General features: G+C 39.2%; 1 protein-coding gene across 4 annotated transcripts in view; it reads left to right on the top strand.

The window, feature by feature from the left end:
* Positions 1-25,133, top strand: part of LOC115213915 (ras-related C3 botulinum toxin substrate 2) — a 267,882-nt gene that overhangs the window by 241,532 nt on the left and 1,217 nt on the right. For all 4 annotated transcript variants that reach the window (XM_036505077.1, XM_029782894.2, XM_036505076.1 and 1 more), the window contains 3 exons: positions 3,522-3,636; positions 18,243-18,360; positions 21,058-21,218. In XM_036505077.1, the coding sequence (XP_036360970.1) occupies positions 3,522-3,636; positions 18,243-18,360; positions 21,058-21,218 (394 nt within the window). The remainder of the gene's footprint in view (positions 1-3,521; positions 3,637-18,242; positions 18,361-21,057; positions 21,219-25,133) is intronic.

The raw sequence follows: 25,133 nt of genomic DNA, 5'->3' as shown, positions 1-25,133 counted from the left end.
GAAGAGCATGATAGTATTGGAAGTCTTTAAACATGAAAATAGTTCAGATATTTTCAAATGTCAATAAATAAATAAAAATGAATAAATAGATAAAATTTGTTTCTTCAAAAAGAAATGGTAAAAAGAAAATTCAAGGGTTATATATATATATATTTGGATATGGCATTAAAAGTGTTGGATCTTGACCACGCGAGATTTTTTTTCTTTGAGTCTGGTTTGTACCAATCTGGCCAAAATATCAAGCCAACTAGGAACTTTGAATAAAGGTCGCAGTTCTTGGATTCTTTTGTTGATCTACACATGCCAACTTTTTATAATGATGTTGAATTTGTTAAAGAAATATTCTAAGTTTTGGAAAACCCTTTCTTTGGTCCACAGATATCATGTACAGGCAGAATGGCTGTGTGGGTTTGAAGCTCACTTTGCAACTGCATGGTTCTGGGGTTCAATCCCACTGTGTGGCAAGTGACATTTACTATAGCACTGGACTGACCAATGCTTTGTGAATGAATTTGGTAGATGGAAACCACATGGAAGTCTATCATATATATAGCTATATAATAGTTTCAAAATGTGACCGTGTGTGTACCGTTGGCGATTTTTTTTTTTCCTCTGTCTTCCCTTCTCTGGATCTTTCCTTCTCCTATGTTTCCGACGAAGAGCTCCGCTCAAAACGTTAAACCCTCCTTCTTTCCTTCTTTCCTGAGCATCCAATAATGCTATATTTGTTCCACGTCCTCGCGTTGTTGTGTTTTTTTGTGCTTTCATGTTTGGATTAACTTAGCTATATAATATATATATATAATATATATATATATATTATATATATATATATATATATATATATATATATATATATATAGTGACGTATATTTGCCATTTCAATATGGCTACCCCTAAGGGTGGATGCTACTGTAGTTTTTAGCCCCAGGAGGACACACTCCTCCAGCTGGCCATAGACACACTGTCTGTGTCCTGTCAGTATTTGCAAAGGGAAGTCATCCTTCCCGTCTTCAACTTATGATACACACGGACTTGAGTTTCGAGGTATTGACCTCTCGTCAGCGTGTGACAATCACAGTTGTCGGCGAGAATTAGATTTCCTTCACAAATACTTATACTTTTTCCAGCGTCCACTGTCGCTGATATTGAAAAAGTGAAATCAAACAATGATAAATATCAGAGTGAGTTATATACAGTAGCGGTAACACATCGTGACGTATATTTGCCATTTCAATATGGCTACCCCTAAGAGTGGATGCTACTGTAGTTTTTAGCCCCAGGAGGACACACTCCTCCAGCTGGCCATAGACACACTGTCTGTGTCCTGTCAGTATTTGCAAAGGGAAGTCATCCTTCCCGTCTTCAACTTATGATACACACGGACTCGAGTTTCGAGGTATTGACCTCTCATCAGCGTATGACAATCACAGTTGTCGGCGAGAATTAGATTTCCTTCACAAATACTTATACTTTTTCCAGCGTCCACTGTCGCTGATATTGAAAAAGTGAAATCAAACAATGATAAATATCAGAGTGAGTTATATACAGTAGCGGTAACACATCGTGACGTATATTTGCCATTTCAATATGGCTACCCCTAAGGGTGGATGCTACTGTAGTTTTTAGCCCCAGGAGGACACACTCCTCCAGCTGGCCATAGACACACTGTCTGTGTCCTGTCAGTATTTGCAAAGGGAAGTCATCCTTCCCGTCTTCAACTTATGATACACACAGACTCGAGTTTCGAGGTATTGACCTCTCATCAGCGTGTGACAATCACAGTTGTCGGCGAGAATTAGATTTCCTTCACAAATACTTATACTTTTTCCAGCGTCCACTGTCGCTGATATTGAAAAAGTGAAATCAAACAATGATAAATATCAGAGTGAGTTATATACAGTAGCGGTAACACATCGAGTCCGTGTGTATCATAAGTTGAAGACGGGAAGGATGACTTCCCTTTGCAAATACTGACAGGACACAGACAGTGTGTCTATGGCCAGCTGGAGGAGTGTGTCCTCCTGGGGCTAAAAACTACAGTAGCATCCACCCTTAGGGGTAGCCATATTGAAATGGCAAATATACGTCACGATGTGTTACCGCTACTGTATATAACTCACTCTGATATTTATCATTGTTATATATATATATATATATATATATATATTATTGACAGTGACTTCAAAGACTGGCAGAGAGGGAGAGCATCAGAGGGAATCGGTTTGGCAGAGTTCTTTTGTCTGCCAACAACAGATAAAACTTAAATTTGTGGACCTTACAAAATGAGTTGTTTTACTGATGCAAGCCTTCACTACTTTCCGCAGGCTCTGGTTTTATTTTCAAAGCTAGGATTGGGAGAACACATACAATGTTTATGAAATGAGACGGACAATATTGTTGATATTGAACAGAATTTTTTTTTTCTTTTTTTATACCTTATATGAAAATGTAGAAGTAAAGTTCAGTGGCAACATTTGGGTTTCATTCAACAAGAGTTGCTTTCTAGAAATTACTAATCCAATTCTTTGATTGTGAGCTGCTGCTTTCATGCGAATTATTTTTTTACTTGTTTCTTTTAGAAAAGAAAGTATTCTGGTTCTGCATATTTGTATATTAATTAACTTTTATAAAACTAATTTGATTTAACGAAAAGTAAAATGTAAAATGTCACCAGGAGTGGTTGTGTGGTAAGTAGCTTGCTTACCAACCACATGGTGCCGGGTTCAGTCCCACTGCGTGGCACCTTGGGCAAGTGTCTTCTACTATAGCCTCGGGCCAACCAAAGCCTTGTGAGTGGATTTGGTAGACAGAAACTGAAAGAAGCCCATCGTGTGTATATATATATATGTATATATGTGTGTGTCTGTGTTTGTCCCCCCAACATCACTTGACAACCGATGGTGGTGTGTTTACGTCCCCGTACCTTAGTGGTTCAGCAAAAGGGACCGATAGAATAAGTACTAGGCTAACAAAGAATAAGTCCTGGGGTCAATTTGTTTGACTAAAGGTGGTGTGCTCCAGCATGGCTGCAGTTAAATGACTGAAACAAGTAAAAGAGTAAAATATTCAAGGTTAGTCATAAGGAGCCAATTCTTTGTCCTGCTTTTAAAATATGAAGTATTTTATCTTAGTTTGTCCATCATTGCATGGAGAAGACAGGCACAATGTGTCTGGTTGTGGCCAATCCGCCCAATGCATGCTTGGAAGGCTCTGCTGCAGGACAGGCACTGGTGGTCTGCTGGGATTGGAGGCAAGGAGTTGGATCTGGACAGGTGACTAATGAATTTTGTGCTACTTTCCCAGCAGATGCAATGTATAGTTTTAAAACCTAGTAAACTGAGGCTAATAATTAATTGTTGTAACCAATTAAACCATCAAACACTTCAATGAGATTAAAACTCAAGGTCCTTAAACCATTAACCCTAAATCCAGTGCTTTGTAAAACCAGTTGAGAATTCTTGAATGTGTTGTTTGGAAAATGAGTCATTAGTAATTTTAATTTTTAATTACAATTTCAGATTTGATAATTACACAGCCAACATGATGGTTGATCTGATACCAGTAAGCCTGGGCCTCTGGGATACAGCAGGTCAAGAGGACTACGACCGCCTACGACCCCTTTCCTATCCACAGGTAAGGCTAAAACGATTTTTGCTTTATTTTAGGCAGCTTTTCCTCACAATGTACTTGCACACATACACACACACAGAGACACACACACACACGCACATACACGTTTGTTTCATGTCCATCTTCCCATGCTTGTATAGGTTGGACAATTATATTCTTTGAGGCCTTGTTATGCAACCAAGGTACTTTTCCTGTTGCTAACCTTTACCTATTTTTTAAGTAAGGAATTACTTGTTCCACATGGTTTTGAAAACACAAAGCACTCAAACGACCTGTTGCTAAGAGAAATTAGCAACAACACAGCCAGTTACCCTTTCAAACAAATGACTGCAGATGTAAACACACACACACACACGTGCATAAACGCACCCACATCTTTTTACCATGTAATGTAATCCATGGCTCTAAAAAGCTACCAGTTCCTTTCTTTCTCTGCCAACAAACACATCCCGCATAAGTTCATCAATGTCTCTCATCCTCCTTCAGTCAGCCTCCATCTTCCTCACCCAGTGGCACTGAACTTAAAACCACCTGCTTAGGAAGCAAACTTCCTGACCCTACAGCAGGGCCTATCACTGGTTTTACATCCATTTTCTAAGGTTACCTGAATTCTAGTTTTCTCCAGATCTCAAGTCTTTTTCATCTTCATTGTTGCCCCCATACATAATGTAGAATTTCATCAAAGGGAGCTATGATTTCATAATAATTTTATTCTGTTGAATTGTCATCCAGTCAATGCCAGTTCCACCTGACTGCCCCCCCCCCCATTCTGGTGACATGTAAAAAGCACCCTCTACACTCTCAGAGTGGTTGGTGTTAGGAAGAACATCCAGCAGTAGAAACCCTGTCAGATCAGATTGGAGCCTGGTGCAGCCTCCTGGCTTGCCAAACTTCAGTCAAACCATCCAGCTCATGCCAGCATGGACAATGGACATTAAACGATGATGATGATGCCAGGAACTTGTTCATTCTCTAACCCTAAATGCTTTCCTGCAACTTATACATCACTCATGCTATCATCTACAGTGGACTTATAAAGCCATAACCTCTGAGGATGGTTTCGCATAAGAATAAAACTGGAATTGGATCATTCTTTCTCTTTTTCTGTCCACAGAGAAATGCACAAAAAAGAAAAGATCATCATCATCGTTTAACATCCGTTTTCCATGCTGGCATGGGCTGGACGGTTCAACTGGGGTGTGGGAAGCCAGGAGGCCCCACCAGGCCCCAATCTGATCTGGCAGAGTTTCTTTCAGCTGGATGCTCTTCCTAATGCCAACCACTCCAAGAGTGTAGTGGGTGCTTTTTATGTGCCACTGGCACAGGGGCCATAATATCAATGTAATTCCTTATACACTTACATATCTTATAATGAGAGATTACCTTGAATTTATGAAAATTTAATCAACATATGTCATGTTAATTAACATAAGGGTCTAATTAAAGCCAGGTTCTAAATTAGTGATTCTCAACCATTTTTTTTCTTTTTTTCTTTTTGCTTATGGACCCCTGTGATTTCTATTCTGGTCACCTGGACCCTTGTAGCCATTTGATGTTTTAAACATTCCATTATATTTTCATAATTAAACATTATTTGGAATTGCATAAAAAAAAAATTAAATATTTGGTGTTTTGCAGAAGTATGATCAACTTATTGCAGATAAATTTTAACAACAAAATCTTATAAGGACCTCCCCAACCAAGGGCCATTTATACCCTGGTTGAGAACTACTGTTCTAGACACAAAAGAATTATATGGACTTTTTTGATGATAAGAAAGAAAAAAAACCAGAGATATTTTATTGATATTACATATTCTAAGTAAATCAATAAATTATTATATTTGGATAGAGTGGCTGTGTGGTAAGTAGCTTGCTTACCAACCACATGGTTCCAGGTTCAGTCCCACTGTGTGGCACCTTGGGCAAGTGTATTTTACTATAGCCTCGGACTGACCAAAGCCTTGTGAGTGGATTTGGTAGATGGAAACTGAAAGAATCCCGTTGTGTATATATATATTTGTTGTTTGTGTGTGTGTTTGTTCCCCCAACAGCACTTTACAACCAATGCTGTTGAGTTTACATCCCCGTAACTTAGCAGTTCGGCAAAAGAGACCGATAGAATAAGTACTAGGCTAACAAAGAATAAGTCCTGGGGTCAATTTGTTTGACTAAAGGTGGTGCTCCTGCATGGCCACAGTCAAATGACTGAAACAAGTAAAAGAATAAAAGGAAAAGGAGAGTTGTGTATTTGTTCTATAACTCTGCTGTACAATCTTATATTGGTAAAAAACTTGGTGGAGAAAACAGCACTTGAAAAGCTAAGAAATGAGTAAGACTATTATATTGAGGCTGGGAAGACTTCACAAACTGTCAGTCACCGATCATCAAAATGTTGTATCACAAATGCCTGATGATCAGTTATGAGAAACTCTGGGTATAAAATCTGTGAAGTCTTTTCAGCTTCAGTAAAATATCATGCGATCACGTGATTGCTGAGCCTATCAGACAGATTTTGTTATACATCACTAGTCACTGTGCACTTTGCATTGCTTTTCGCTTTTGAAATCTGCCACCCTGCTTTGGTGAACAGGCCAACATTGCCCCTGATCAAAAGGCTGGTCCATCATAGCTGAGTGAACTGGAGCAATGGGAAATGAAGTGTCTTGCTCAAGACCACAAGATGCTGCTCAGTCCAGGAATGAAACCTACAACCTAGCAACCATAATAATAAGTGCCACACCTTAACCACCTAGCCATTTGTCTCCTTACATATGTAGGCGCAGGAGTGGCTGTGTGGTAAGTAGCTTGTTTACCAACCACATGGTTCCGGGTTCAGTCCCACTGCGTGGCACCTTGGGCAAGTGTCTTCTACTATAGTCTCAGGCCGACCAAAGCCTTGTGAGTGGATTTGGTAGACGGAAACTGAAAGTATATATGTATATATATATATGTATGTATGTGTGTGTCTGTGTTTGTCCCCCTAGCATTGCTTAACAACCGATGCTGGTGTATTTATGTCCCCGTTACTTAGCGGTTCGGCAAAAGAGACCGATAGAATAAGTACTGGGCTTACAAAAGAATAAGTCCCGGGGTCGAGTTGCTCAATTAAAGGCGGTGCTCCAGCATGGCTGCAGTCAAATGACTGAAACAAGTAAAAGAGTAAAGAGTAAGAGAGTGTGTGTGTTGGGAAACTTTGTAAAAATATGGATACCAATAAACCTTTTCAACAAAGTTTCTTTAAAGAAAGGTAAGAACAACAAAACTGAGGCCTGTTTGCTACAAGTTTTGGTAATTATGCATCTGCGGTTCAAATCCTATCAGGGTGGGGTATTGAATGATTAAATATCTAAAATAAGTTTTCTGGCTCAAACTTGCAGGCTTTTTTGGCTCTGCCAGAAATTCCTGATAACATGTGATAGATAGGCATCCATCTGCTTAGAAAACTGAGATAAGCTGCTGTCAGCTATTTTTTTCCCTTCAATTTAACCCAGTAGAGCATTAATATAAGAATTCATCTCTGCATAAATTTAAGAAGTTTCACCTGCCAATAACCTAATTCAGTGCTTCTCAGACTGACAAATACTTATACTTGGTTCCACCCAACAAAAAATATCAGCCTTTTTTTTTTTTTTTTTTTTTAACCCCAGAAGACAAGAAAAGAGTTTGCACCCATATAATTCTTCTTCCTCTGCTGTGGCATTGGACAGTTCAGAAAGTTGATAATCATCTTAATTCTTAATCAAACCTGACAGTTTGTCCACTACCATCTTTTTCAACCTTCGGAGCTCTCCCTCCCTCCTGCCTTCTCTCTCAGATACATTGACCTAGTTCGCATTAGAAAACCTGAAGAGTAAAAATGAAGAACATCCAAGAATCCGAACATGCTTCTGAGTTACAATGCCTGAAGGGTATTCAAAGAATTGAGACCGTAATTAATAACAGGATGGCTACAAATACATCAGCATCAACAAATAACAGGCTATGAACACACACACACACACCACACACACACACACACACACGGGTGTGTGGTTAAGAAGTTTACTTTGCAATTTCATGGTTTTGTTCAGTGCCTCTTCCAACTCCCTAAAGCTCTTATTATAAGACCAATTCTTTGTAAGTGAAGTTGGTAGATGAAATCTGTGTTGGAGCCTCTTGTGTGTGTGTGTGTGGTGTGTGTGTGTGTGTTGCATGTGTGTGTATGAACTTTAGGTTAGTTAAAATGTTTGTGATATATTTCAACTTCTAATGGCAAAATTCACTGCAATTACAATGGGAAAAAAAAATTCTCCATGGTAACTGATGTGAGTTTAGATGTTGAAATATATCACAAACATATTTTTACTAACCTGAAGTTCATATGCACACACACACACACACACACACACACATGCACATCATCATTATCATTTAATACTCTTTTACTTGTTTCAGTCATTTGACTGCAGCCATGCTGGAGCACCGCCTTTAGTCGAGCAAATCGACCCCGGGACTTATTCTTTGTAAGCCCAGTACTTATTCTATCGGTCTCTTTTGCCGAACCGCTAAGTGACGGGGATGTAAACACGCCAGCATCGGTTGTCAAGCAATGCTAGGGGGACAAAAATAGACACACAAACACATACATATATATATATACATATATACGACGGGCTTCTTTCAGTTTCCGTCTACCAAATCCACTCACAAGGTATTGGTCGGCCCAGGGCTATAGTAGAAGACACTTGCCCAAGGTGCCACGCAGTGGGACTGAACCCGGAACCATGTGGTTGGTTAGCAAGCTACTTACCACACAGCCACTCCTGCGCCTAATGTCCATTTTCCATGCAGGCATGGATTGGGCAGTTTGACAAGACCCGGCCAGCCACAAGGCTGCACCAAACTTCACTGTCAGTTCTGGTTTGGTTCTACAGCTGGACGCTCTTCCTGACACCAACCATTCTACAGTGTACTGGGTGCTTTTTATGTGCCACCAACACTAATAGGGTTGCCAAGTAAGTTACAAGACAGCAAAGAACAAGAAAAAGTGGGGGGGTGACCTTATACCAGGTGCTGAGAGGGTAAAGTACGATGGAGGGACAAGAAGTAGTGTCTTGCTATAGAAGAGACACTTAATCACAAGGGTGGATAAAGGCGGCGAGCTGGCAGAATCGTTAGCACGTCGGGCGAAATGCTAAGCGGTATTTCCTTCCCTGCTACGTTCTGAGTTCAAATTCCGCCGAGGTCGACTTTGCCTTTCATCCTTTCGGGGTCAATTAAATAAGTACCAGTTACGCACTGGAGTCGATGTAATTGACTTAATCCGTTTGTCTGTCCTTATTTGTCCCCTCTGTGTTTAGCCCCTTGTGGGCAATAAAGAAATAAGTATTAACTGGGAAGGTGAAGATGTGGTGTCAGTGCAAAGTTTCAAGGCAGAAGAATATAAGAGAGGATAAGGTCATTGAATTAGGGGGGAGGGGGAGCAGTTCCATAAGCATATGAGGGAGAATGACAGATGGGAGCAAGGGTAGATGTTTTGAATGATGAGAAAGGGTGGTGCAGTTGGTGGGGAAATATCTGTGGAGAGTGGATAAGAGGAGAGAGATAGCACCGGCTTAGGAAGGAGGAGAGATAGATCATAAGATAGGGGGTGGGGAATGTGTAAGGTGTAGGAGCAGCAGTGAGGGAGATATGTGGGTACATAAGGGTGTGTGTAGTGGGTGGGTATAATGGTGTGAATATGAGGTGGGGGTGTTGAGAATGATAGCAGGTATAATGAGGTGATAAGATGGAGTGTGGTAAAGAGGAGGGAGACATCTAAAGGCATTGCAAGGAGATGATCTTTGAGAATAGTGTAGGGAGTTTGAGAATCAGGGATGGCAGGTTCCTTGGAGAAAGAAGCAGGAAGTGGAGGGAGTAATGTGTGTTGTTACCCTCCACACACACACACACACACACTTTATATCTGGTGTTAGTTTGTTTATGTCCCTTTTACTTATTCTGTCAGTCTATTTTGCCGAAATGCTAAGTTGCAAACTTTAAAAAATAAGTACTGGGCTCAACTTATTCAACTAAATCATTTGAGACAGTCCCCTTCATGGTCCAATGACTGTAAAACAAGTAAAAGATGATAAAAAAATGTAGTGATGGAGTACGAGCAAAGATGGGTTGACAAGGGATGTTACACTGGAAGAAAAAGATATATGCTTTAACCCAGTGTTTCTCATCCTTTCTACCCTTGTGTAACCCTTAAAATAAATTATATGCCTCAAGGAACCCCTGCATAAAAAAAAAAAATTATATACCATATCTTTCTCATATTTTTTCATCGTAGTTCAGATGGTAAATATATTTATCTCGGTCACTTGTCAATGTTTCTGTTAGGCCCAACATTCAAAGATCATGCTTCATCACTTTGTCCCATGTCTTCCTGGGTCTACCTCTTCCACAGGTTCCCTCCAGCGTTAGAACGCAACACTTCTTCATACAGCTGTCCTCGTCCACATGCATCACATGACCTGGCCGACTCTTGTGGTACCATATATATATATATATATATATATATATATATATATATATATGTATCCATGCCGGTGGCACATAAGACACCATTTGAGCGTGATTGTTGCCAGCATCGCCTTACTGGCACCTGTGCCGGTGGCATGTGTAAAAGATTCGAGTGAGGTCGTTGCCAGTGCTGCCTGACCGGCCTCGTGCCGATGGCACGTAAAAGCACCCATTACACTCTCGGAGTGGTTGGCGTTAGGAAGAGCATCCAGCTGTAGAAACCCTGCCAGATCAAGATTGAAGCCTGGTGCAGCCATCTGGTTTGCCAGCCCTCAGTCATACGTCCAACCCATGCTAGCATGGAAAGCGGATGTCAAACAATAATGATGATATATATGGTTGTTATATTTTTTGATAACATAATAGATTAGATAGGATGATGCCTATATTACAACAACCAATAACATGTTGTGCATGGATAGTAATATTACCCTCATGAAATTAGCATTAGCATATCTCACTCTTTCTTACGGAACCCTTAGGAACCTTTTGCGGAACCCTGGTTGAGAAACGCTGCTGTAACCTATATCATAGCTACTAATCAAGTGTGAACATGCTCAAATGAATTCAGAATTCAGTTGTTTGCATGGTGGGTCCTCTTCTTTCTACAAGGTTGGATTCTTTCACTCATTGTTGAAATGTCTCACCGTTGTGCCTTTTCTATAGGCATTTCTATGGTCATTGCTCTGATGAACTTTCTGCTCTAGAGACCCCTCTCAAGACCTTCAAATGTGTTACCCACTTCTCTTCCCAGGTGCATTGTTCCTCTGTTGAGCTTCCTGTTAATCATAAATCCTTTCATTCTAACAACGTCTTTATGCTCCGCTGGTTGTGTAATGTCAGTGTGCATGCACAACAAAGTGTAAGCGTCTTGAGAGGAAAGTTGAACATAAGAAGCATCAGATGTGGTGTGCAAGAGAGATGACCGCACTGGTATGGTCACGTGATGCATATGGATGAGGACAGCTGTGTGAAGAAGTGTTGCATTCTAACAGTGGAAGGAACCTGTGGAAGAGGCAGACTTAGGAAAACATGGGATGAGCTGATGAGGCATGGTCTTTAAATGTTGGGCCTCACAGAGGCAAGGACAAGTGACCGAGACTTTTGGAGATATGCCATGCTTGAAAAGAGCTATCAAGCCAAGTGAGATTGTAGTTGTGGTTGATGCCAGTGTCGCATAACTGATCCTTTAAAGGCACCCTTCAATCTCTGGGCAATATGCTGTGCTTCTGGAGACCTGTCAAACCAAATGGAATCTTAGTTGTGGCCAATGCCAGTGCCATCTGACTGGCATGTAAAAACACCGTTCAAGCATTGGGCCTCATGGAGGCAGCGACAGGTGACCAAGACCTTTGGCAATATACTATGCTTGTGTAAACCTGTCAAGCCAAGTGAGACTGTAGTCATGGCCAATGCTAGTGTCAGGTGATTGGCCCCTGTGCCAGTGGCACATAAAAAACACCCACTAAGTTCTTGGAGTGGTTGGCATTAGGAAGGTCATCCAACTGTAGAAACTTTGCTAAATCAGATCGGAACCTGGTGCAGACCCCCGGCTTGCCAGTTTTCAGTCAAACCGTCCAACCCATGCCAGCATGGAAAGCGGATGTTAATGATGATGATGATGATGATGTATATGTGTGTGTGTGTGTGTGTATGTATGTTTATAGATGTATGTATATATGTGTGTATATGCATGTATGTATATATGTGTGTATATGCATGTATATATATGTGTGTGTGTGTATATGTATATATAAATGTGTGTATATATATGTATATAAATGTGTGTGTATATATATATGTATATAAATGTGTGTGTATATATATATATGTATATAAATGTGTGTATATATATATATGTATATACATGTGTGTGTGTATATATGTGTGTATACATATATTTGTGTGTGTATCTTTCCCTCTCACACTCATACACACACACTATGATCATACACATACTCCTATAAAATATATAAAAAAAAAAGAACATATGTTCTGGAACATTCAGCTATGGGCTATGTTTATAGTGTCACTAACATAGATAAAACTTCAAGAAAATACATCCATCACAAATATTGTAAATTCTTTTATTATGAAAATTTTTTAAGTGCTACTTTACATATTAGAGCCATTCTTCTGTATGTATGTATGTGTGTGTGTGTGTGTGTCTGCGCATGCATATGTATGTATGTATGTATATATATATCTTAATAATTATATACATAATTATAATATAAACCTCTCCGTGTGCTAGAAAAAAATAGATGCCAAAAGACACTATTACCACCTTAAAAAACTCCAAAAAATAAAACATGGGTTGTTTCAGAGATTTTAAGGTGGTAATAGGGTCTTTTGGCATCTACTTTTTTCTAGTGCATGGGGAGGCTTACAGCCAATCCCTTGTTATAATTATGTATATAATTATTAAAATATTTGTAAAATTTACCTGTAAGGTTTTTATTTCCTTGCTGACCCCCTAGTGAAATCATTAATGATTTTTACCCTTTATTATAATATATACTCTCTCTTTACTTGCTTCAGTCATTTTGACTGTGGCCATGCTGGAGCACCACCTTTAGTCGAGCAAATCGACCCCGGGACTTATTCTTTGTAAGCCCAGTACTTATTCTATCGGTCTCTTTTGCCGAACCGCTAAGTGACGGGGACGTAAACACACCAGCATCGGTTGTCAAGCAATGCTAGGGGGACAAACACAGACACACAAACACATACATATATATACATATATACGACAGGCTTCTTTCAGTTTCCGTCTACCAAATCCACTCACAAGGCATTGGTCGGCCCGGGGCTATAGCAGAAGACACTTGCCCAAGATGCCACGCAGTGGGACTGAACCCGGAACCATGTGGTTGGTTAGCAAGCTACTTACCACACAGCCACTCCTGCGCCTATATATATATATATAAATTTAAAATATACAGCAGTTTGCAATGTTTTATCAAAAAGGAAAACTATAATTGTCATTAATATATAATTGTATGTGACCATATGTCTAAATGTACACACACACACACACACACACTATTAAGATATCTGGTGGTGTAAAATAGGTGACTCAGCTGATTCGATTGCCACCAATCAAGACTTGGTAGTTACTTGGTACTAAGTTTGTTAATTTAAAACAGTTCTGCACAATATATGGCTTTTTATCTTCTTCTTTATACCAGCTCATTTGGACCAATATCAGGACATTCAGGCATGTATTTTACTGTAGAGTATTTAGGGGTCTCTTATCTGAATTACGTAGGGAATGGCAAGGAAAATACTGACGGGTTGTTGTTGTCAGTGTCATCATAAACCAGTATGAAAAAAAAAAATGAAGTAATCAATAACCAATAATACAGGACTTATCCACAACAAATAGCTCAGTATTTATGCACACACACACACACACACACACACACACACTGCTTATTGATGGTGAGATGATTCAGATGCATTATCATTAGCCCAGTTCTGTAGTTTGTTAAAGACACACAGACACGTGCATGCAGACACACACACACACACACATCCTTCACTGTATTATAATATAATCCATGGCTCTAAAAAGGCTGCCAGTTCCTGTATTTCTCTGCCAATAAACACTCCTTCCTTGGTACATCAGTGTCTCTCACCTACCTACCTACCACACACACACACACACACACACACACAGAGTTTGTTGCCACACCTTTCCCTGCTGCTCCTTCCAATGCTGCAGGTGTGTTTAACGCATATTTAGTTCATTGTAAATAAGGATTGGTGGCATCAGAGTTTAGTAGACTGGTGATGGCCGTCTGTAGCTGTTGTATGAATCAGTTTGGAAGAAGTAAAAAGGTGTGGAACAGTGTGTCATGGCACTCGGAGTGGAATGGACGGGGGGGGGGGGTCTTCAATCACAAAACTATTTTTACTTTGGAGTCTGTAGAGGTGTATGTGTGTGTGGTCCTTTTTAATTGTTCACTACATGTATATGTAGTGAATGGCGGTGCCCCAGCTTGGCCACAGCTCGTGAGCTGAAACTAGATAAAATAATTAAAAAAATATGTAATACGTTTCCTATCATGACACAGTGTGTGTTAGTGTAATACTTAGAGTATTGACTGTCTGTGTAATAGATTTTGTATGTACACACTGTGTGTGTGTGTGTATAGTACTTTAATAATTTGGTGGGGTTTTTTGTGTTGTGTATAAATGTGCAAAATGTTTTGCATTTTGTTAGTGTGTCTGTGTATGATGCTGTTTGTATGTAGACTGTGTGTGTAAAATAATTTTTGTATGACTGTAACTGCTTTTTTTTTTTTTTTGCATGTTGTGTGTGCGTTTATGCTGCCCCTGAGTGATATCTGCAATCTCAGCTATGGTTTTTTTTCTCTTTACAACATGGTATGTTCCGCTGCAAGATTTAGATTTCAGCTGTAAATGACTTGAAGTGTAACTGCAACATCAATAAACAATTCTGTCAATGCTAACCTCAAGGATATTTGATGATGATGATGAGGATGCTGCTGTTGTAAGATGAAATGCTGATCCAGTTATGTTTTTAATGCACTTGAGAAAAGAATGATTAACGCTACTTCTTTCGTTGCTTTCTTCTTGAGATGTTTGCCTTTTGTTCTTAATCGAAAAGAAATTGTTCTTTTTGTTGCTGGTAGAATCAATACAGCTTCAGACCAAATTCTTTGCTGTAATTGTTTCAACTCTCTACTTAGTGAGTTCAAATCCTGCTGAGACCACATCTGCTCTCCATTGTTTCAGGGGTTAATAAAATAAGGTACCAGTCAAATACTAGGGTAGATGGTGTTAACTAACTTCACTCTCCTCCAAATTGCTGGCTTTGTTGCTAAATGAGAAACAATAGGTTGCCATAATTATTAGCAAATCAGACAAAATGCTTAGCAACATTCCTAACAGCTCTTGACATTCTGAGTTCAAATTCCGCTAAGGGCAGCTTTGACTTTCATTGTTTCAGGGTTGATAAAATGAGTACCAGTCTTGTACTGGGGCTAATGTAATCTCCTTGCCCATCCATTCAACATTACTGGCCAAAATTTGAAACCTTAATTATTCTAATTAGTAGTAGGAGGTGAGAAAAGAGAAGGAGCAGGGAACTGGCCGGATTAGCTGAGTGACTGACCAGAGAGCTAGCAGAACCTAGATTTGCATCTTGCTGCACTGAGAATTTAAATCTTTCTGAAGAATAAAAGAGGATCAGAAATATTTTGGGGTTGATATATTCCAGCTGTTTTCTTTCCCCAGATTTCTATTAATAAATAATGGTAAATGTTTTAGAATTATTTAAATAAGTGACTCCCTCTCCCCCTCTTGACCAATGTAATTACAACTTATTTAAAAGTCATCATCATTTAACGCCCGCTTTCCATGCTGGCATGGGTTGGACAGTTTGACTGAGGACTGGCAAGCCAGGAAGCTCCACCAGGCTCCTATCTGATCTGACAAGGTTTCTACAGATGGATGCCTTTCCTAACTCCAACCACTCCGTGCCACCAGCATGGGAGCCAATCAAATGGCACTTGCATCGCCCACACTTGAATGGTGCTTTTTATGTGCCACCAGCATGGGAGCCAGTCAAGCGGAACTAGCATCACCCACAATTGAAAGGTGCTTTTTATGTGCCACTGGCACAGGAGCCAGTCAGGCGGGACTGGCAGTGATCTACGCATGAATGGTGCTTTTTATGTGCCACCAGCATGGGGACAGTCAGGCAGCCCTGGCATCACCCACACTTGAACGGTGCTTTTTATGTGCCACTGGCACAGGAGACAGTCAGGAAGCACTAGCAATGTCCACACTTTGAATGGTGCTTTTTATGTGCCACCAGCACGGGAGCAAAAGAGTCTGCTGCTGCTGCTGGTGATGCTATTTGTGGTAATGGGGTTTTCTTGTGTATTCCTTCAAGGTACCCTAAATAGGACTTTTAACCATTTCCATTCTATTTCTTCTGGTTGTCGCATCTTGTTCTTCCTTCTGCCAATTATAGCAATGGCCAGCAACATAACAATGGCACCTATTTATCCTTCACTAACACAGACTGAACCAATTTGGCTAATAGCAGATGCTTGGAGATCAACATTGAATACAATGGTTGTAGCCAAGGCTTGAACTCCCGACCATATATTATCAAAAACAAACAATTTAGATTCTCGGTCGGTGTCTTTTTATCTACACTCGGTGGTGCCTGTCCTCGTATCCTTCATTCAATGGAACAAAGCTCCCTTTGTTGAATAATGTTCAGCTAAAGGCATTGTTTGTTGTAATTAAAGTAATTGAGTCTGCTGCCAATGGAAATGTGTGGCTGCAGCCATAAAACTATCAAACTGCTTTAATTATAATGAATGGGCTTCGAAATTCACTTGTCACAAGTTAAAATCCTGTAATGCATTGTAATTATGCAGACACACACACACACATAAAACAAACATGCGCTTTTCAATTTGTGTGTGTGTGAGCTAGACAATGCACCTCATGTATATGTGTGTGTGTGTGTGTGGGGGCTAGGCATGCGTGTAACTTTTAATGACTGTTTGCCTCTGTTTACAAAGCTGAATGTGATGTGACTGTTCACATTGAAACAGTTCCACCCACTTACTGATGGGTCATTAATGAGCTTGGATTATCTCTCTGGTTTAGCATGATACTATAGCCTTTTTAAAGATACTTAAATTTTAATGGGTTAGTCCACCTTGGAGTGGCTAGGGAGGTACCATGGGAAAGTGTAATCTCATTGTTATTAGAAAAAGAAGCACTGCATATCTGAAGAAGAGACATAAAGGTTATGGTGAAAATAGTGTTTTCTCATTCAACATGGAAGCAAAAACTTTAACCCTTTCATTACCAACCCGGCTGAAACTGCCTCTGGCTCTGTAGTACAAATGTTTTGTTTTCATAAGTTTTGAATTAAAATCTCTTCCACAATTTATGTTCCTAACACTAGCTTCTTGATAAGTTATTTTCCTAAATTCTTTGTTATATTTAAAGTAATTGAAAGAAACACAGAGCATCTCAAAATAAATACGGTAACGAAAGAGTTAATGATGTCACCAACAAAATAGTTAGCTTAGTGACACAAGTTTACCAAGTTGGAGAATAGCGACTTGTTCAAAATTTTATTGATCGTAAAAGAAATTGTTTATAAAAAAAAACTCAGAATATTTAGATAAGTTTGTATGCCATGGGAAGCTGAAAGTTCTGCCACTTGCGCAAAGCCCTTCATCAGAGAAAGGAAATGTCTCGAAAATGTTTTAAATGCATATAGGTTACCTTGGACTAGTTTTATTTAATGTTTTTAGAAGACAAATCTATACCAGTTCTTGGGAGGGTCATCATGTGAATAATAAAAATATGAAGAAATGAATGTTTTATCATCAACTCCTTTCACAAATCCCATACCATACACATACACAAATGTGTGTACGTACACACACACATTCTTTCTAATATACTCACTTACAGAATCAAGTGTACCACACCTATGCACATCAGCACACACATAGCATTGTGCAGTTGCACATATACATGCACGTTATCTCTTTCTCCTTCCCCCTCTCACATCCATATATATATAATCTAAGAACAAAACGAAGACATACAGACCTGAAGCTGGCCTGGAGTAGAGACGACCTCATTGAAGAGGTTGCGGATGGCAATGAAAGGACTTCAACAAACATAACTGATTGATCAACGAAATGATCAGGTAAACAATCGATTAGTTGGTTGGTTACACAATTAACCAATTGACATAAAAATAAAGTAGTAAAATAGAACCAGTGTGTGTGTTTATTATTGGTAGAATGACCCACCCAAGATACAACTGTATATATTTTGATAAAAGTTCACATCAAGAATCTCACAAACCAAATGCAAAAACCAAACATACCAGTTCACTATTGTATCTAAAAACATCTGTATGCATACAAGCAAACAATTTAAATTGTCAACTTGTAATTTTGTATATATTTTCATATAATAAAATTAAAAATGATATTTCCACCCAATGAGAGTAAAAGCATGAATATCCTCTTTATTTTTTTCCAGACTGATGTATTTTTGATATGCTTCAGTGTTGTTAGCCCGTCTTCACATGAAAATGTTCTAACTAAATGGCACCCAGAGATTAAACACCATTGTCCAGATGCACCAATCATATTGGTTGGTAAGTAAACTTTGTGTCACATGACTCAACTAAACTGTTTGCAGAATAGCTTATGAGTATAACTGTAGATAGAAGCTTGTCTTATTTCTTCAGCATAATGTCTCTGAAGAGATTCTTATGACAGACAGAAAAAAATATTGGTGGAATGATAACCAAATATTCTAAAATGTTTCATTGAAACTCAAATCATTAATTTTTTCTTTCCTTGTGAAATTGTTTAGCATTTACAATTGTTGTCACTATGAAATTTAATTTTTCTATTTTCAGATGTTAATTTTCTTTGTTATTTTCCCTCTTGGACTTAGCTATAAAATTCAATATCTGCAGTTTTCTCATTCAGCCTAATGTTCTTAGCTGGTTGTGGAACCAAGGTAGACTTTCTTTATGTAACTGCAGTTCACTTTCAAATACTCAACAGTGACATAGTTTAGTAACAAGAATTGAGCGAGAGCAATATTTGTCTCACAATATTCTGGTTAAATTGATTCTGTTGTTATTTAACCCCTGGTGAGATCTAAATATACAGCCATAGGATCAAAGATATTTCATTCAGGATTATTCTGGCTTTATTTCATACCTTATACCCAGGACCATTATCTTAAATGTCCTTAAGATGGGCAGAGTATGATTTGAGGGGATATTGGTTGCTATTTCTAGTAAATCAACAATTATGCAGCAACCTCCGCCACTGGTTCAAAATTACCTCTGTAGAACTGGTTGGTTCTTCCTTCTATGTCAATAAATTTTGGTTGAAATAATGTCAATGTTTGTAAATTAAAGAACTGTAGGGATTCTGATAGCCTTTATTACCCATAAGTCTCTGCTGCTCACAAGTCTTTGCTATCCATATATTCAAACCAATGAAAGTCTGTTTGGTTAGATTAGATGTCTTTGAATATTTTCCAAACCTGTTAATCCAATAGAATCCCAATTGTTCTTTCTTTGATGCTTTTATAAATTCAAACTTTGCCAAGGACCTCCACTAGTTTCTTTTCCCTTTTATTTGAAAAATTTTAACCGATTTTAATTCTGATATAAAAAAAAATGGATATCCAATTATAAGAAAAAACTAGAATGGTGATTTAATCTTTTACTTGTTTGAGTCATTGAACTGTGGCCAAGATGGGACACTGCTTTCAAGAGCTTAAGTCAAACAAATCAGCCCCATTATTTTTAAGTCTGGTTCTTATTGTATCATTCTCTTTTGTCAAATTCCTAAGTTACAAGGACATAAACAGACCAACACTGGCTGTCAACAGGCTTCCTCGTGATTTCTGTGTACTCAATTCATTCACAAGGCATTGATTGTCCCAAGGCCATAGTAGAAGCCATTTGTTCAAAGTACTCCACAGTGATACTGAATCCAAAATCATGCAGTTGCTAATCAACCTTCTTAACTACACAACCATGCCCTGCACCAATGGTTAACACAGCAATATAAACTGAGGCTAAACTAACAACAGAGGTAATTTAACCAAGTACCAACATCTCAGAATTGTGCTCAGCTTTATGCAAGCATGGCTGAGCGTGGCTTCATGGAGCTTTTTGTAATTCTAAAAATAGCAATTTTTTTGAAAACTAAAGGCTAAACTATCAAAAATAGAAATGAGCAGAGACTGGAGCAAGACGCCTGATATCAAACTCTGGCCATCTGTCATCTATTTCTGGTTCAGAACTAAAATTAGATAATTCAAATTCTGCCGAGGTCGACTTTGCCTTTCATCCTTTCAGGGTCGATTAAATAAGTACCAGTTACGCACTGGGGTTGATCTCATCGACTTAATCCGTTTGTCTGTCCTTGTTTGTCCCCTCTGTGTTTAGCCCCTTGTGGGCAATAAAGAAATAAGAAGGGACAGAAAGAAGAAAGACTAGTGTTGTTGGGTGGAGCCAGGCAAAGGAGGTATGTATGTAGTTGGTCTAGAAGAGCTGAGGCTGTTGTAGCCAGGGTTGGAAAGGCAGAGAGGTGGTAGATAGAGAAGTGTAAACATTGAGAATCTGAAGAAGCTGGTTGTGGTCTATAGATTAGCAATAGAGATGAATCCATCAGAGAGTGAGAGACTTCCTTGAAGAATTCAATAAGTTGATTTACCCTGGCAGAAACGTTAGCATGCTGGGCGAAATGCTTAGCGGTATTTCATCTGCCACTACATTCTGAGTTCAAATTCCGCCAAGGTCGACTTTGCCTTTCATCCTTTTGGGGTCGATTAAATAAGTACCAGTTATGCACAGGGGTCGATATAATCGACTTAACCCTTTCGTTACCAACCCGGCTGAAACCGGCCCTGGCTCTGAGTACAAATGTCTTGTTTTCATAAGTTTTTAATTAAAATCTTCTACGAAACCTTAGTCACAATTTATGTTCCTAACACTAGCTGAATGATAACTAAGTTATTTTACTAAATTCTTTGTTATATTTAAAGAAATTGAAAAAAACAGAGCATCACAAAATAAATACAGTAATGAAAGGGTTAATCTGTTTGTCCCCTGTGTTTAGCCCCTTGTGGGTAGTTAAGAAATAGTAATGTTTTGGTCAATTGTCCTTCCTGTTACTCCTCTTCTTCTTTTCCCCAAATATTTGTTATTTTGCGCTTGTCTTTGAAATCTTTGTCGTAATTGATGCTTTTTTTTAATGTCTTTGGAGCAAGAAATGGTAAAATGTAGAGTTTAAAATTTTATTCCTTTTATTTCTTTTTGTAGGTACAAAAATAGATTTACGGGAGAATAAAGAAGCAATAGGTACTCTAGCTTCACAGGGTTTATCTCCGATTAAAAGGGAACAGGGAATCAAGATGGCTAACAAGGTCCGGGCTGTGAAATACATGGAGTGTTCAGCACTTACGCAGAGGGGACTCAAGCAGGTTAGTCACTTTTGGAGACCCTTTTCAATAAAGAGAAAAACATTTCCCTTTTGCTAGTCTCTGCATTTTCTATTTCCTCTTTCCTCTCTCTTAATCTCTCTCCTCCTTGCTCTCTTTTCTCTCTTCTCTCCCTCTCTCATTTTCTATCTCCCCATCATTCTTTCTGTTTCTCTCCTTCCAGTTTTTTTTTTCTACTTTCTTTTTCACTTTCTCCACTTATCTATCCTCCTACTCTTCCTCCTTGTAAACCCTTTTCTCTCTTCCTCTCCATCATCTCTCATCTTCCAGAACATAAACATAGTGAACCACTTCCACTTATTTGTGCTGATAGCATTTCAAGAAACAAAAAAAAAATCAAGTTTTCAACTGAACGGTCCTCACCTTATTCCATCCTCAAAGCCAAAACCATTTTTACTTTCCCCCATTAACAACAACAGCAACAAAAATACTTTAAACATCAACATCATCATCTGCTTTCCTTGCTGGCATGGGTTGGATGGTTTTACTGACGACTGGTGAGCCAGAAGGCTTCACCAGGCTCCAGTCTGATCAGGCAAAGTTTCTACAGCTGGATGCTCTTCCTAATGCCAACCACTCCATGAGTGTAGTGGGTGCTTTTTACGTGCCACCGGTACGAGGGCCAGTCAGGTAGTTCTGGCAACGACCATGCTCAGAAGGTGTTTTTTAGGTGGAATTGTCCAAAAATTTATAGGAAAACAAAAATGTTGACCATTTGTGTTCTTTTAGTTTTCCTCTTTCTCCATCCAATCTGCTGTTGTTTATCATGAAAACTTGCTTAATGGCAGCTTAACTCTGATCAAAAACATTCCAGTTTTAACCAGTTTTTGACTTGGATTTTCTCTTAGATAGGTGTGGCCATGTGGTAAGAAGTTTCATTCCCAGTCATATGGTTTCAGGTTCGATCTCACTGCATGGTACCTTTGCCAAGTGTTTTTTGCATAGCACCAGGCTGACCAAAACCTTGAGTAGATTTGGTTGGCAGAAACTGAAAGAAGCCCGTTGTGTGTGTGTGTGTCACTTGCTAACACCTATCATGTGATAATTGTTAGTAAATGCTATCGTTATGCACAGGGTGTCCTTCATTTCCAGTCTTCCATAAAAAAACATGCCTGATCAGGGGAAAATACTATTTAATTGGAAACGTGTGAGGTTTGGTGACAGGAAAGGCATCCAACCATAGAAAATCCATCCCACCTAATTACATCTGGCCCTTGTGAGCATGGAAAAGGGGACATTAAAGCAATGATGATGATGATGATGATAACGATGAATGTTTATCTTGGATTATGTTATCTAATGTGTCTTCTTTCTAAGTCAGTGTTGTGTAATTTCTTAAGGGGTCAAGTAAAAGTTAAGCCAATCATCATCATCATCGTCCGTTTTCCGCGCTAGCACGGGTTGGACGGTTCGACTGGGGTCTGGGAAGCCGGGAGGCTGCACCAGGCTCCAGTCTGATCTGGCAGTGTTTCTACAGCTGGATGCCCTTCCTAACACCAACCACTCCGTGAGTGTAGTGGGTGCTTTTTACGTGCCACTGGCACAGGTAGAAATTTTCTGTCCTTTTAATTCCATATACCTGCATGTTCTGAGATCTATGCATAACCTTTATAATACCAGCTCACCTGAGACGACGCCTGGTTTTATGATACAAAAATTTAATGTTAATTAAATTCAACCTCCATTTAAACCTGTATAATGGAATGGAAGGTTCACGGTACCTGTGGAGTATCTCCTTCTCCCATTATAATTATTTTTGTAGTTTCAAGGATCTGGAACTCGAAGAAGTTCACAAGCGGAGTACAATTCAGTAGCTGTTTATTTCACAGAGTTCTTGTTCATGTGGTTTACTTTCAGTGACCATCTTTATAGCAGCGTGTGGAGTCAGGGTGGGGCAAGAGTCCGCTATGAGCTGCTGGCTTCACAATGTTTCTTGGCGTTGAGTATGAGAAGAGAGAGAGAGAGAATGTCATTGTTCTCTTGCTTAAATACTGATTGCTGGCGAGAGTCTCATTGTCATCTCGCTCATGGCAAATGGTTGCAGGAGAGATCTTGTTCTTGTCTCGCACATGACAATGGCTACCAGTGAGATCTTGTTCAAAATGGTGCTGGCTTCTTGTGCCTTGCTACACCTGTTTTGATGATGAACAAAAAAAATATTCAATGGGGCAAGGACAAAACTTTAATGACACACGGTTATGTTATTTTTATTTTCCTATAAATTTTTAGACAAAACATTGAAACAAGTTGAAAATTATGACATTTGAGCTGTTGCATTTGTTGTTGCAAATGAGGAAAATAAAAATGGTTTTTGGATTTGAGGTGAATATAAGAGGCTGGTTGTTGGGTTAAATACTGAAGAGATGTTTGTTTGTCAATCCCTGTTATGTATCAATTGAAGTTTTCCATCACAACTTAAAAGCTACTTAAAATAATGTTCCAAAAACTTTTTCAATTCCATCATTTCATGACTATTTTCCATGCTGGTAAACAAGAGGACTGCTGCACCAAGTTCCAATGTCTACTTTGGTTGGGCTTTCCACAGCTGTATGCCCTTCTTGACACCAACCACCTTACACAGTATACCAGGTGCTTTTCATATAGCACCAACACTAGTGAGGTCACCAAGTAACCTGCGAGACAAGGGCCCTCAACTGAAAAGGGGAGTAGTATTGATGGAAGTGACTTTATGCCAGGTGTTGATAATTAAAATGTGATAGAGGGGCAGGTACAGGTGTCTTGCTGTCAACGACATACATTGCTTACTTTGGTTGTTCAAAACTCGTAACTATTTTAAAATCAATTGAATTACATGAAACGGTTAATGTTTCTATCTATATTCACTCTGCTTTCCACTGTTATCAGTTGAAACAGTTTTGTTGTTTTTTTTTCTTTGTCTATTTTTAGCCTCCACTTCGCTATTCTAGCTTGGGCTGGGTCAGGTTTGCAGCACGGCATATTGCCATTCTTTTCATTCCTGTGTCATCTTGTCTGTGGTACACAATGACCTGACATTTGTCTCCTCTGCAGCTGTTTTCGCATGCTGCTTATTGTATGCAACATATTGAAACTCAAGTTACAAATATGTCGGTATCAACCATCAACCAACGCTTTGATCTGTGAAGCAAACCAGTCATGTGAAGCTGGCCAAACCAAAGTCAGATGGCTGCAGTGAAGAGTACACTATAGTATAAGCAATGAATTTCTTCTAGTTTCCAGCAATTTCTATGAATGCCGGTACTTAGTTCTAGCGTTGTGTAGTAGAGATTTCTCTTTAGGACAGACCTCAATCTTTCTCCAACTGATCTGACATGCTGCAGACGACATTTAGAATTAAATATTTCTATTCAGGGGAAGAAGTAATTGTGTGATTAAGAGACTTACCTAAGGCCATATCATGTTGAAAGCACCGGTTCTCGTCCAATCACCAAAGTTAAGCAACGTCGAGTCTAGTACTTAGATGGGTGACTGCTTGGGAAACCTAGTGCTGTAAACGTAAAAAGAGAAATAAAGGCAGTGAGCTGGCAGAAACGTTAGCACGCCGGGCGAAATGCTCAGTGGTATTTCATCTGTCTTTACACCGAATCGACTTTGTCTTTCATCCTTTCGGGGTCGATAAATTAAGTACCAGTTACGCACTGGAGGTCAATGTAATCGACTTAATCCATTTGTCCCCTCTGTGTTTAGCCCCTTGTGGGCAATAAAGAAATAAGAAGCTTGCTTCCCAAGCATGTGGTCTTGAGATCAGTCCCACTGTGTAGTGCCTTGGATAAGTGTCTTCTACTATCGCCCTGAACCAACCAATGCTTTGTGAGTGGATTTGGCATATGGAAACTGAAAGAAGCCCATCATATTTGTGTGTGTGTGTGTGTGTGCGTACCATGTCTAGACATCACA

The sequence above is a fragment of the Octopus sinensis genome, linkage group LG7 (genome assembly GCF_006345805.1).
Source record: "Octopus sinensis linkage group LG7, ASM634580v1, whole genome shotgun sequence".
NCBI lineage: Eukaryota > Metazoa > Mollusca > Cephalopoda > Octopoda > Octopodidae > Octopus > Octopus sinensis.
This window is presented reverse-complemented; position numbering and strand designations above follow the sequence as displayed.